Here is a 13355-nt window from a genome sequence, read left to right as displayed (position 1 = left end):
CGTCTCTGCCGCAGGTTTCGGGTCGCAGAAGTAGTAGTAGAGCTACATATTACAATACTGAGACAGATATAGGGGTCCACGTCACTTTTCTTTGTTGGTAATCAAGTTTGTTTGTTTCGCTGTCTTTCAATACTGAAAGCGAAAGGTGAATCTAGTGTACAGGAAAAGACCTTGTGTGCTTCTTAGCAACACAGGAGAAACTTTTTTGCGCAACAAATTGGCTCGTTGGCCACCAGGAACGACAGTGTGACAGTGCCGATCCCATTCGAATAGTATTCCTCCCCAATCCAAAAGTGTACCGCTCCAATGTGCAAGCTGTGGTCTTTCCGTAAAACGCCATCGCAAGCCCATTCGATGCTAGATGCGTGCCCAAAGTTCCTGAACCGCCACAATCCCAATATCGTACCATCCAACGCCTGACCAAGATCGCTCTTTCAAAAAAACAAATTGGGTTGAAATCAAAGAATTATGCGTGGTGCATTAACTCCACGGGTGGGCGAGAAGTATGCGCCATGATGGGCTTCGGCTCGATAGGACTGAACTCCATTGGCTCGTCGGTCATGTCCTCGAGGCAGATGGCAGGCAGATCGGGGCTGGTGCCGTTGACGTCAGGCTGGTAGAGCAGGGTTGAGCTCCTGCTGCGAGTTTGTCTTGAACCGTCGACGGGGCTGATGGGGGTCTCGACGCCCGTCGGGCGGTGGTGGAGCTTGGCCAGCGCATCGGCGAGGTCCTCTGCGTGCACCATCTTGTTGGGGGCGTCCTCCAGCTTCATCTCCCAGCCGTGGGGGGGCGAGGGAGGGGGAGAGATGAAGAAGAGCTTTCCGGCGTCGGGCAGGGCGAGATGGCGGTCGGTGACCTCGACGGGAGTGGGCTGGCCAAAGTAGACGCGGACGCGCTCGCCCATGACGGCTTCACCGTCCCAGACACGGCGGACGGCGATGGCGTCGTCCTCCGAGAAGAAGGAGACGACGATGCGGCGGAAGGACTTGAGTGGTGCCCATGAGTGGACTGGCGCTGTCTTGAGGATGAGGTCGCGGATGGTCTGGAGGTTGTCGGGGCGGAAGATGGAGGTGTCGTTGAGGTTTGTGAAGAGGAGGGTGTTTGTGGGTGGCGTCGGCTGGACCAGAGGCGGCAGAGACGAAAGATCGAGGGAGAGCGACTTGTTGGAGCCGGTCGAGCGTCTCGAGAAGATGGGGCGGGTATCCAACTGAGGTGATTCCATTTTGGATGGTTGTGTATGTGTATGTGGTTGAGGTGTGGGTTTTGCGGTGTGTGTGGCGAGGAGGTCGTTTTCCAGCTCTTTACTGTGTATTCTACGCAGATTGTGTAGTGATCTTATTCATCTGCAGAAGAGAGGCTTGCAATAGTGCGGTTTGTTTGTGTAGTATTTTGGTTGTTGCTGGAGTTGGAGCGAAGAATGATCGTGGTGGTTGGCGGGAGGCGGTCTTGGTTATATGTTTGAGCGTGCCAGTGAGAGAGTGGCTTGGCCAAGCGCTACTGAGGGACTACTGGGGTCGGGCGGAGTGTGGGATGGTTGGATGGTGGACGGTGCCAGGCTTGCCAGGTGGATGGTGGATGGCTGAGTTGTTAGGTACTTAGCTTAGGTACTGCGTAGAGGGGAGGGGTGCCGTTGCCTCTGGACGTTGAGTGGGGCGCTGGAAGTGTCTGTGTGGATGAAACGGGAAGGCCACACGGACTCACGGGCCCGTTTGAAGTTTCGTCGCCTTTTTGGAGAGTGCCGTCACAGTGGTGGAGACGGCAGACGGGCAGACGGGGAGTCTCCTACGGTCCCCTTCCTTATCCGTTCCCACGGACAACAAAGTCACGTCCTATGTTGCTAGTCACGCAGTCAATTTACAGCCCAGTCGCTGCGAGCGCAGGCAGCTTCCTCCAGGCTTATTATGGGAAAAAGGTTCACAGCAAAGCAGGGCGCGTGGGTTTGCCAAGGTGCATTGGCGCGAGAAGGAGCACGTCGGGATCGGACGACGCATGGAGAACAGCGGCAAGGCACCAGCTTGTACAATCATAATGTACACAGGCTGAGAGAGATGCTATGAGATACGCAAGTTACTTTGATCGTTCGGCTCATCATTTCAACAACTCACCGGGCTGCTTATCTTGCCTCTGAGCAGAGAGACTGATAGAGGCGTGAAAGGCAAGCACTGGGCATCCAGCAGCCCAGGACCGGGACTAACACAGCTGACATGAATTGGGGCTGTGCAAGAGCAAGAGGCAATACGGATAGAGAGAAATGATACGGCAAAAGTTTTTCCTCCCACTCCAGAAGGCTTGGCATTCTTCAAGTCAGAAGTGTCCACGGGATGCTTTCCGCGACATTGCTTTGCAATATCTGCCATGCCCATACCTCAAGCTCATCCTCAACAGGACCTTGCCCTTGCTTCGCGCCGTGCTGCGGTTTGCACCTGGTGGCTCATGGGAAATGATCCACGAAAGACCTGGACCTCCATCGTCCCTCGCTGGCGTGGAGATAGATGGAACCGCTTGACACGGCAGACTATTGACGAATCGAACAGGTCTTGGTTCGTCGGCCCCGCTGGAAATCGAATTGTCGAGAATGCCATTCGCCACCCCAGCCATTCTTTACGCGCAGTTTCCGTGTTCTGGTCCCTTGGTGTCTTCCATAACGGATGAGCTAAGACTCTTGGACGGGCTAGATTCGAGTACGTACCGTTACGGTAGCGGCTCCAGTTATCTCCGCCTCAATCGGTAATTTCCTTAGTGACGACTTTACGGTGTGCCATGAGGGCGGTGCTTGCCTTCCATTGAACCCAAACTGGCTGGCACGGCTGTTCCCTCAGGGCAGGCTCCTGTGACAGGGCAGTCTCTGAACGCAGTCTCGTTGTCGTTGTCGGCTCCAGCAGCAGACCTCTTCGCCTCCCGCAGGCCTCCCCCTGCAACAATTCTACGACGGGAGCCTCTTCCACGGCTGTTCCCCCACACGCCCACGCACTATCCGAAAGACCTGAACTGAGCCCAGGTGGACGTAGTGAAGAATGACGGCACGCTCTGAAGCGAGACTTGGGCTCCAAAGCGCTGAGAATCAGTGCCCCGACCCGCTACTTGACCGCAGTTACGGCAGCCGTCGACAGCACTACGTTCGGTAGCGGCGCATCGCCATCTTCGCACCCTTCCCACCGTATCCGTCCACCATGTCCTGTGACCTCACACTCGGGTCTCTCTTATTTTCCCTTCCCGTACGTCCCTGGACACGCGAGAAACAGGCACAGCAGACAGCCACCAAGGGCTTGGGTCTCCTGTCGCTTCTGAGGTCTTGGGATGCCTCCAGTGCGTCCATTCCGAGTGGCATGCAGCCACCCGTTTCTAGAGACACCTGCATCGCGGATCTTCGAGATGCCCAGTCTGGACTCGGGCACACTCCGAATGTCAACGTTACCCTACAGATGCAGATACCAGACCTGTCGACTGTCACCATATTCATTAGTGATTCGACAACCGACACCTCGACAGCTCATCTCCCCGCTCTTGCGCTATCGCGGTTAAGCTAAAAAGACTCCAGGGATACCGAGTCAAACCCCCACAGCGTTCAGTCCCTAGCCAAGGGTCCATGGAGTGATGGGGGCTGTGCAGCAAATGTTGTGTTCACAAGACAAGCTCAGTCTTAATCACTCACTGTATCTACAACACTTGGAGTTTACGGTTCGATAATAGGCTTGGGGGCGGCGCCTCCTTGGACCACTTGCGATGCTATCAAACCAAGGTTCGCGCTTCTATCCGAAATTTCTTCTGACCATGTTGTCGGCAGGTTGCAGTGTAATCTGAAAGACCGAAGCTTGTGTTCCTGGTCTTGGCTGAGCAACGCCTCCAACCCCCGGCATCATATCATCTGGGGCTGGGGCTTGGCTTTGGAGGGGAGTTCACCCATGATGCGAGCCCGCCGCCCCTCTCAACGAACCGCAGCGATGGCGGCGCCAACTCAGCAGAAAACCTGCCTTGATCTAGGAGTTCATGCTATGACATACCGGCCGGATGAATAGGGGCAAGGCATTCCGTCACCCCGTGCGAGATTGATCGCGGGATGGGGTCCCGAAAAGCCTCAGTCACGGCTCGCCTTCGAAGCTTGAACTTTGCTATGCCAGCTCAGCCCGCGCCGGCACACGAGTCGGCCTACGAATTTTGTCTTCGCTCAGCCAGCTCTGCGCCAAATTGCACCGAGTCTCAGCCCCTTCCCTACGCCGCTGGTCAGAGACATTTACCAGTGCACACGCTCGTCTGATCCTTAGCAGAGGGACAATCAGCCACAATGGATATCGAGGTTCTATCCGCAGAGCCCAGAGGACAGCAGACGAACAAGATGGAATTTGCCTTCAGCATTCAACACGGCCCGGCCGCTGATCGTTGCAACGGCAGCAGCACCCATTCTGTGACCATGTTCGCCAATGTTTCAACCCGATCGCCCCGACACGCCGCAGAAACGCTCCCCTCTCTCTCTGATTGACACGGAAGATTACGGTCCTGCTGTACGGTCAGCAAATATCCTTCTGGCGATCTGGAAACGAGGCTGTGCAAAACACCAAGACTTTCCACCTGCCAGATTGATGTTTCGTGCTGCAATCGGCTTCCCCAGACACCGTTCTAGGCCAAGACATGCATGCTCTTTTTCTGCATTTCGCTGCACCTCCGACACTCTGTCTTTTCACTGGCGCCATTCCAGATAATACCGGCTGCCGATTGCCTAGTTGGGCAAGTTGCACCTATAGCAAAGAGTCTTCGTTTCTCAACTCGCTTGCACGACAGTCAACGATCGACCAAGTCGTCTCCTACGGCCCCGAAAGAGTACTTTTGCAACTGCTGACCTGCAGGGCCTCAAGTTCATGGTTCCGACCGTAACCTTAGGTACCGTTTGTTGCGATCCTGCGGCACCAGGACGTCTATAGAGTAGTGTACTCATAAGCTTGATATGCCTTGCACCTTATCTCCCGGAAGAACGGGGGCTTCCTTGCACCAAAGACATTGTCTGCTCAGAGAGATTACCGCTTGATAAACTTTGCTGCCGAGTCGGACCTGAAGCGATGGCAAACTCATCTCATCCGTTCGGACAACATTACAAGGAACTCGCTTGCGAGAGGGGGAAATCAGCATTGAGGAAAATTTTTGCAACAATCACAGCTTGGTCTGATGCAACGAACGACGAGAGCTCGACAAGGGTACGTGGGCTGTGTAGTTTAACTGTCTAACAATCGAGCAAAACCTCTCTCCCCTCCACCACCATTGGTACTGTAGGCCGGCTCAAGTCTCATGTTTTTTGTGACAATGCGAGCGCGAGGATTGGCTAGAAATCTTTTGTGAAGAAAAGAAGAAGAAAGCCTTGAAACTGACTTTTTGCACGACCGTCCCAAGTTTCTTGGTGATGGGACGACGGGTCGATGGTCTACTCCATCTTCCCGAAGACTAATGCGCTCGTGCTGCTGCGCGCGAGCTTTATGTGTGAAGGTTTTGCGCATGATACAACCGATCTGCAACCCCGGCGTCACTGCTTCAGAATTTTATTTTCTTGCTTCATTCCCGAACCGGCGGAGTTGAGCTCCCGCAATCAGAGCAAGCATGATTACAATCGTCTGGGGAGCAGCAGCAGCAGCAGCAGCAGCAAGATCTTCTCTTCCTTTGTTCCGAGATGCTCGGACGCTTGACAGAGCGGTCCATGATCCACTGCTGACTTTCAACGGTTCTCTGCTGCTGCTTTCTTTTTCTTCTTCTTCCCGTTGGTCTGATGTTTCGTATGCATACATCACACGGTTGCTTCAGAATCATAGCTTCCGAGGAACACAGCACATCACATCTGCAAGACGACGGGATCAAAGGAAATCCCGAGGTCCCGTAACTTTTCACCCTGAAGTTCTAGTATTTTGATTCATGGCTCTACTCAGCCTTCACAAACGCCAAGCTTGAGCTCAGTCCGTCCTTTTTTTGGGGTGGTTCTTGATAGTACAATGTAGTTGATATGATACACGACCGTGACGGCCTCTTCTTCTACACAGGCACATGGCCAGGGCGCAAGCTAAAAGCTTAGCAGCACCCGTCTCACGACAACCCCTCAGGCAGAGACGTATAACTTACGCCGGGGTTCTAGTACGCTAGAATGATGCCATGCAGTCATGATGGCATGCCGAATGTGGACTTACTCACCGCCATCGGATTGAGAAGCCCTCGTCCCATCTTCAAGATGAGGGAATAACAAGTTGTTGGCAGCACAGCCCCCTTTTACCCCTCAAACTATGCCAAACGTTGAACAACTGCTTGCACAGTGTTTGTTTGCCTTTTTTTTTCTTCTGTCTTCCCCTACCGGATCTCGACGCCTAGCTTTTCGACCAATCTCCGGGTCACCTCGCTGTGCAGCTCATTGGTCTCCTCGTTGGTCAGGGTCCGCTCGAGACTTCGGTAGTTGATGCGGTAGCACATGCTACGTCGCCCCGTCTTGGGGTGCGTGAACTCGTCCACCAGCCGGACGTCCTCGGCCTGCTCGCCGGCGATGTCGCGGACCAGCTCCATGAAATCGTTTTCGTGGAAGTCCTGCGTGTTGGCCTTCGTGTTGCCGCCTGCTGCCGAGGAGGTGCTCCCGAGCCAAAAGGAGACGTCCTTGGGGCAGGCCGGGTGCTTTGAAAAGGGCACGAAGCGCTTCATGCTATCGAGCTGGTCCGAGACGCCCCGGAACTGGCTCAGGAACCGCTCGTCCTTGGACCAGAAGAGGCGGATGTCGGGGATCTGGAAGAGGAGCATGGCGATGCGCTCGAGGCCGATGCCAAAGGCCCAGCCGACCTGCTGCGGCACGCCGGCGTTGATGGCGATGTCCTGCTTTACCACGCCGCAGCCCAGCACCTCTAGCCAGTCGCCTGCATAGTAGACCTCGAGCTCCCACGAGGGGCTCGTAAAGGGGAAGTACGCCTCGACCCAGCGGACACGCAGGGGTTCGTCCTTGAAATCCGGGTCCGCCTTCGCCGCGGCGGCTTTCGCTCTCGTGAAGATCTCGACCACCATGTTCTCGAGCGAGCGCTTCAGGTGGGCGCCGATGGCCTCGGCCTCGGCGGGGGAGTGGTGACCTTCCTGCAGGGGGTTCCGCTCCGCATCGTAGGCCGGATGCGGGTCCTCGACTTTCACGTTGTGCTTCGGCAGCCTGTCGAGGTCCTCCCAGACGGCGGCGGCGATGTCGCCGTTAGGCACCTTTGTCCTGTCCCACATGCGGGCGCCTTCCATCTGGTGGAAGACGGGGTAGTGGCTCCTGTCGATGGCGTCGCGGCGGTAGACGTCTGCGCTGATGAGGTAGCCCTCGCTCAGGTTCTTTTGGAAAGTCTGCGCCTGGTGGGCGCTCGTGTGCGTGCGGAGGAGGGTGTCCTTGTTGAAGTAGTAGGTGTCTGATTTCGCGCGGCCGGGGTGGTCCAAGGGGAACCCGAGCGAATCAAAGTTCTGGTGCGTCGTGACGACGGGGTCAAAGGTGTTGTGGTACTTGTATGTTGGCGCCGGGAACTGCGACTCGATGATTTGCCGCGTGATGTAGACGGGGTGATCTTTTTGGAGGTGGAGCTTGCGCGAGGCGGCGTCGAGGACGTTTGTCGGGACGTTGAACCAGGTGTCTGTCGGTATCGTTTGGCCGTTGACCTCGACGGTCTTTTTCTGGTCTAGGGTTCTTGAAATCGCCGAGGGTTCTGTGATATTTGTTTGTTTAGGTTAAAGGGATCACCAAGGACCAATTGATTGTGATCTAACCTGAGGAGTAGCTGCGCCGGCTACCGCTCATCGACAATGAAGCGATGGCCTGCCATTGTCGGGGAGCTCTCGCGGCGCAGGTGGCGCCACGGAAGCAACTTTGCAATTGCCTACCGGCTAATCTTGGGACGAGCATTTTGAAGTTGTGAACACCCTTGTCCGTATGCAAAGGCCCTTTTTCTATGTGCTCATCACAGGCGTAGAGCTTCGATGTAGTGCTGCGACAAGAGCTGCCGTTAGGAAAAGGGAGCTTTCGCAGCAGTTGGTCGAAAAAGTGTCGATCACCAGAAGTCTAACAAAAGCTACGGGATGCACGGGCCAAGCCAATTGGCATTGCGACCCGGGGCGGGCACACGGCGCCAGACCCTGCCGACTCCCCCCGGAGCAAGGGTCCGGAGACGCCCTTCATTAGCGCATGGCACCCTGGCTTCGCTGCAGGCCCAATGACGCACCCAAAAAATCGAAGCAGCAGGTTCTGTTGTTGTCTATTGGTGGTGGTGGTTCCCTCTGAAAGGGGACTTGATCAATCAGCAAATCTCCCTTTTTGCTTTCGTTCCCTTGAGCCGACTCGAAGCGCGTCCCTCGTTCAGCCGAATCGGTGTTAATTAAGGTAAATAAAAAAAGATAACGACAAAAAAAAAGTTCGCGATAAACCGAGCCGATCTCCAATTCCTCGGCTTCTTCCATTCCTCCCACCACCTGCATACCCCAAAACAGCGACCAAAAAAAAGAAGGCCTCCTGCACGACCACACCACCCTCTTCCCCGAAGTCGGCTTTATAACAAAAAAAGACGTCACTCGACCGCAACGACCGAAAAGTGACGTCCCAGCAACATACGCTACTCAGCTGATAGTTGCCGACACGAGAGAGAGGGGAACCAGGCAATCTTGGACATAACTCACCTTAAATCCGAGAAAGGTCGTCCGTTTGTGCTTCTTCACTTACGGATCCTTTGTCATTTTCGCGACGCAGTGTTCAATTGCGCCGCAACGGGATGAGCTTATCATAGGGAACTGCGCAACACCCTGCAACGATGCAGTCCGCCGCCGCCGCCAACATGGTCGCCAGTAAATCGACCGACGAGCCGTCCGGGCCGCCGTCGTCGTCGCAGCCCTCGCCGTTGAAGTTGGGCCAGGTCGAGGGGGCTCAGGAGAAGCAGCAGTCAAAAGCGCAACCGACGGCTACGGCGACGACGCCGGCGCCTCAAAAGCAGAAGAAGACGGCGGAACCATCGCTGAGGTATCCTTTTTGGTTCGGAGGCAGCGCCAGTAGTATGGCCGCCTGCGTGACCCATCCCCTGGATTTGGGTAAGTTCTACCAACCTTGATCTCGAGATATGGCGCGCGAGAGAGCCTGCGATATTACAAACATCGGAGTGAGCCAAGAGCTGACAATGTCTCACAGTTAAGGTAATGCGCTCCCACTTCTACAACACACCAGCGAATGAAACCCTCGATTCATGGTAGCAAACTCAAGCTCTCTTAAGAGCCGTAGCAAACAACGACACAACTACGTCGCTCCCAAAGCAAGAACTTACTTACTTACACAATGCCACCCTCCTCTAGGTCCGCCTCCAGGTCCGCCGCCCCGACGCGCCAAAGAACATGGTCGGCACCTTCACCCACATCATCCGCAACCACGGCGTGACAGGTCTCTACAACGGCCTCTCGGCCTCCCTCCTCCGCCAGATGACCTACTCCACCGTCCGCTTCGGCGCCTACGAGGAGATGAAGATCCGCGCCACCCGCGCAAACGACGGCAAACCCCCCTCCTTCCCCGTCCTCGTCGCCATGGCCTCGGCCGCGGGCTTCGTCGGCGGCATCTCGGGAAACGCCGCCGACGTCCTCAACGTCCGCATGCAGCAGGACGCCGCCCTCCCCGCCGCCGAGCGCCGCAACTACAGCCACGCCCTCGAGGGCATGCTCCGCATGGCGCGAGAGGAAGGCATCATGAGCTGGTTCAGGGGCGTCCTCCCCAACAGCATGCGCGCTGCGGCCATGACGGCCTCGCAGCTCGCGTCGTACGATACCTTCAAGGGTATGCTCATCCGCCACACGCCCATGGGGGATAACCTGACGACGCACTTTACGGCCTCGTTCCTCGCTGGTGTGATGGCCGCCACGGTGACGAGCCCCATTGATGTCATCAAGACGCGGGTCATGTCGGCGAGCACCCAGGAGGGGCTGGCGCATACCCTGGCCAAGATTTACAAGGCTGAGGGCCTTGGGTGGATGTTCAAGGGCTGGGTGCCCAGTTTCCTCCGCCTCGGACCGTACGTTCTTGTCCCTCTCCCCGCTTGCTTGCGTGATGGACATCTTGTATACACTTTACTAACCCCCGCCTAGACAAACAATCTGTACATTTGTCTTCCTAGAGATGCACCGCAAGGTCTATAGAAAGGTTGCTGATATCGGCAACGGTGAAGATGCGTCCATCAAGGGATAATAGACACACAAAAAAGGCTTGTGTTGTGTTATAGAATGAGCGTTAAATACCTAGATAGACTGGCGCTGCATTATCATCACTAGTACCGTCTTGGCATGTTTGGAGGCGTTGGAAAAAGAGGCAACTCTGCTGCATTTGACAGGAGTAATGGAGGGTATACACAGGAAAGAAAGATATGGTTGATTTTCTTTGCAGCAATTTCATGTTCGCTTCGTGTGAGGTTTGTGTGTGAGTTGTATTACAGATGTCCGGTAGAAGAGCTGCCTTCTCAGCCGAAATCGAATCCCGCCCACCTCTCTTTGCCCGAGTGTTTGACAGGCTGTTATCTTATTTTACGATTGCTCTACCGCCGTCGTCCCCTGTCACGGGTGTCTATAAGCCAAGCCATAAGCCAAGCCAGTCTGAGTTCAGGTCTAACCGTCAGAACGCTGAGAAGCCTACCCCTTCTTGCCGCTGCGGAGTGCATCTTGTTGTGCGTATTGATTCCGTTTCGCGCGTCATCAGGCAAACTCCACCTCCACCGAGCTGAATCAACGTAGCCAGCTGATGGCCAAGCTAGCTTCTTTGCAAAAATTCGCAAACTCCATTACCACCCCCATGTCTCAAAGTGGTTTTCATACATGAACGCCTTTTTATGATTTCGTGTTCGTTGTTCTCTCTCAGTTCCATCCAGACTGTCCGGAGGCGCCGTAAGGTGTCGTTGTGGTGTAGGGTGTCGTTGCGTTGCCTCCCCACGCGGTCTGGTTGCCGCCATTGAAAGGAGTGGTATAGCCTTGATCTTGCCAGGGGTTGCCGCCGTCCATATCCAAGTTGGGACTGCGAGGTCCATCAAAGTCGCCCATGCCATCGTCGTCTGCCTCGCCTGTGAGGATGTGGAGCGTGAGGGCCAACTTCTCCTGCAAGATCTTGATTCCTTCCTGGATAATCTGATCCGGCTCCAGACTGCCCACGCCTTCGACCTCAAAGTAAAACTTGCCGGGAACTGCGTCGTAGTCGAAAGCTTCGCCCTCTTGTGGGGGGTCCTCCATCTTGGCATATTTGCTCTCGGGCCTTTGCTACCATTAGCGACTCTCATCTTTCAAGGAATATGTCAATCCAGTCACTCACCATTCGGCCTTCGCATCTTCTTCGAACCACATGTCCAGATGGTGTAGCTTGTTGTGAGGGTCGTATTCGAACCCAACAGCAGACGTTGGCATCCATTTTGCATGCTCCTTTGCAATACCCTTCTTCGCGATGCATGATACCTTAAGCTCCTGCCCTTTGCGCAGCTTCGCAATCAAAGAGCCTTGTCCTTCAGGGTCGAGGATTACAGGGTTTCCTACGGTGCCGTTCTGTCTGAAGCTGTCGACAATGAGGTCGCTAGCGTAGACTTTCATGGTCTCGTCTGATGAGCATCGCGCATGCAGCGTAAGCTTTACGCTGCAGTTGTCGCAATACTGCTCGCAGTCGCAGTCTCGGGTGTAAAGCAAGCTGTTGACGTCCTTGGACTGGAGGGGAATCAGACCCAGGCGATGGGCAATGAACTCGTCAGCGAGGACAGATGTGTTGGCCTCGATTTCGACGAGGTCGATGGCGATCACAGGGACTTCAGCCTGGATAACGCGACGCAGCGAGTTGGCGAAGGAAAGGTCGCAGTTCGAGAGATCAAAGTTGACGTGGATGTTATCAGCCTAATGATGCGCCGGGCTGTCAGTTTGAAATGCCACTAGCAAGTGGATTTTGGGAAATAATACCCCTGAGATCTTGATCGATGGTCCTCCGGACTCGCCATCCAATAGCATCGGCTCGTAATCCATCGCGCCGCCGTTCCCCTTTCAGTTATAGCTCGGCCAAAGGTTCTGAGATGCAATCCGGATGATAGTGCGGCAAACGTGTTCAATTTCGTATGTACGTGAAGCAAGAGCGCCTTGGCAATCGTAATTATCGTGGGTCGCAGGTGGACTGAATGGTGGAAGATGGCAATTGTGTCACGGTGGAGGGGAGGCTGAATGGATATTTTTGCGACCAGAGCCAGAGTGAACCCTGCCGCCTCAGGTGCCACTGAATTACCAATTGGAAGGTGCGGCGACTGTGCCTGGCGCCTGCTGAGAACGCGTTGGCATTGCCTTGGCACTAGTGTTATCGATAAAGCTCTGAGCGGTCCCTCGATTCATCCGCCCCCGGATGGAGCTGTCTGGAATCTTATGATTGGGCGCGAACTTTCCCGCATGGCCGGGGGGTCAAGGGACGGCAATTCGTCACTTGGGGCCATTCCGATAAAATTTCATTTTCTTCTAAAAGCTTCTCCGTACACGCGACCAGTCCCTACATCGCCTCCTCGATTCCAACCACGTTTTCGCCCGCCCGAGTCTTTTACACAACACCACAACCGCCACAATGTTCAGACAAGCCATTGCTACCTCTTCCCGCGCAGTGCGCACCGGCATGCGCACCCAGACTCCCAAGTCTGTTTTCCAAAATCAGTTCCAGAGCTCCCCTGCCTTCAGGATACGAGCCGCGCAACCCGCCGTTGCGAGATGGTACAGCGACGCCAAGGAGACGACCGAGGCCACCAAGGAGGGCGAGAAGCCTGCCGATGATGCCGAGTCTGCCCTGAAGAAGCAGTTGGAGACCAAGGAGAAGGAGGCTGCTGACTGGAAGGTTCGTTCGCTTTCTGTCCCCCGATCTCGGACACCGAGGATCGAGACCCAATCCTAACATGCAGCTCTCCAGGACAAGTGCCTTCGCACCATCGCCGACTTCCGTAACCTCCAGGACCGCACACAACGCGAGGTCAAGCAGGCGCGCGACTTCGCCCTGCAGAAGTTCTCCAAGGATCTCATTGACAGCATCGACAACCTCGACCGCGCCCTCTCCATGGTGCCCCAGGAGAAGCTCAAGGTCGAGGAGAAGTCGGGCGATCTCAAGGACCTCGCCAACCTGTACGAGGGTCTCAAGATGACCGACGACATCCTCATGTCGACGCTGAAGAAGCACGGCATCGAGCGCTTCGACCCCGAGGGCGAGAAGTTCAACCCCAACGAGCACGACGCCACCTTCATGGCACCTCAGCCCGACAAGGAGGACAACACCGTCTTCCACGTCCAGCAGAAGGGCTTCAAGCTCAACGGCCGCGTGATGCGCGCTGCCAAGGTCGGCGTCGTCAAGAACGCTTAAGAGGCCGATG

At 55.4% G+C, this 13355-nt stretch overlaps 8 protein-coding genes across 8 annotated transcripts; 5 read left to right on the top strand and 3 right to left on the bottom strand.

Annotated features, from left to right (window-relative positions):
* Positions 1 to 466: 466 nt before the first annotated feature.
* CTAM01_02238 (calcipressin) lies at positions 467 to 1222 on the bottom strand (the record flags this gene model as incomplete). Its single annotated transcript, XM_060518277.1, has 1 exon — positions 467 to 1222. The coding sequence occupies one exon, from the start codon at positions 1220 to 1222 to the stop codon at positions 467 to 469; it is 756 nt and encodes a 251-aa protein (XP_060386910.1).
* Positions 1223 to 2433: 1211 nt separating this feature from the next.
* Positions 2434 to 2652, top strand: CTAM01_02237 (uncharacterized protein; the record flags this gene model as incomplete). The annotated part of the gene is made up of 1 exon (XM_060518276.1): positions 2434 to 2652. The coding sequence occupies one exon, from the start codon at positions 2434 to 2436 to the stop codon at positions 2650 to 2652; it is 219 nt and encodes a 72-aa protein (XP_060386909.1).
* Positions 2653 to 3170: 518 nt separating this feature from the next.
* Positions 3171 to 3527, top strand: CTAM01_02236 (uncharacterized protein; the record flags this gene model as incomplete). The annotated part of the gene is made up of 1 exon (XM_060518275.1): positions 3171 to 3527. One exon carries the CDS (start codon positions 3171 to 3173, stop codon positions 3525 to 3527), a length of 357 nt encoding a protein of 118 aa, XP_060386908.1.
* A 2791-nt stretch (positions 3528 to 6318) lies between these two features.
* CTAM01_02235 (phenylalanyl-tRNA synthetase) lies at positions 6319 to 7876 on the bottom strand (the record flags this gene model as incomplete). The annotated part of the gene is made up of 2 exons (XM_060518274.1): positions 6319 to 7679; positions 7741 to 7876. 2 exons carry the CDS (start codon positions 7874 to 7876, stop codon positions 6319 to 6321), a joined length of 1497 nt encoding a protein of 498 aa, XP_060386907.1.
* Positions 7877 to 8183: 307 nt separating this feature from the next.
* CTAM01_02234 (uncharacterized protein) lies at positions 8184 to 8345 on the top strand (the record flags this gene model as incomplete). The annotated part of the gene is made up of 1 exon (XM_060518273.1): positions 8184 to 8345. The coding sequence occupies one exon, from the start codon at positions 8184 to 8186 to the stop codon at positions 8343 to 8345; it is 162 nt and encodes a 53-aa protein (XP_060386906.1).
* A 429-nt stretch (positions 8346 to 8774) lies between these two features.
* Positions 8775 to 10186, top strand: CTAM01_02233 (uncharacterized protein; the record flags this gene model as incomplete). Its single annotated transcript, XM_060518272.1, has 4 exons — positions 8775 to 9048; positions 9094 to 9116; positions 9307 to 10013; positions 10087 to 10186. 4 exons carry the CDS (start codon positions 8775 to 8777, stop codon positions 10184 to 10186), a joined length of 1104 nt encoding a protein of 367 aa, XP_060386905.1.
* A 659-nt stretch (positions 10187 to 10845) lies between these two features.
* CTAM01_02232 (RNA polymerase Rpb3/RpoA insert domain-containing protein) lies at positions 10846 to 11985 on the bottom strand (the record flags this gene model as incomplete). Its single annotated transcript, XM_060518271.1, has 3 exons — positions 10846 to 11236; positions 11294 to 11859; positions 11923 to 11985. 3 exons carry the CDS (start codon positions 11983 to 11985, stop codon positions 10846 to 10848), a joined length of 1020 nt encoding a protein of 339 aa, XP_060386904.1.
* Positions 11986 to 12565: 580 nt separating this feature from the next.
* CTAM01_02231 (GrpE protein) lies at positions 12566 to 13345 on the top strand (the record flags this gene model as incomplete). The annotated part of the gene is made up of 2 exons (XM_060518270.1): positions 12566 to 12829; positions 12902 to 13345. The coding sequence occupies 2 exons, from the start codon at positions 12566 to 12568 to the stop codon at positions 13343 to 13345; spliced, it is 708 nt and encodes a 235-aa protein (XP_060386903.1).
* Between the last annotated feature and the right edge of the window lie 10 nt (positions 13346 to 13355).

Source organism: Colletotrichum tamarilloi (genome assembly GCF_030869305.1).
Source record: "Colletotrichum tamarilloi strain Tom-12 chromosome Unknown Scaffold_5.1, whole genome shotgun sequence".
In the NCBI taxonomy this organism is placed as follows: domain Eukaryota; kingdom Fungi; phylum Ascomycota; class Sordariomycetes; order Glomerellales; family Glomerellaceae; genus Colletotrichum; species Colletotrichum tamarilloi.
This window is presented reverse-complemented; position numbering and strand designations above follow the sequence as displayed.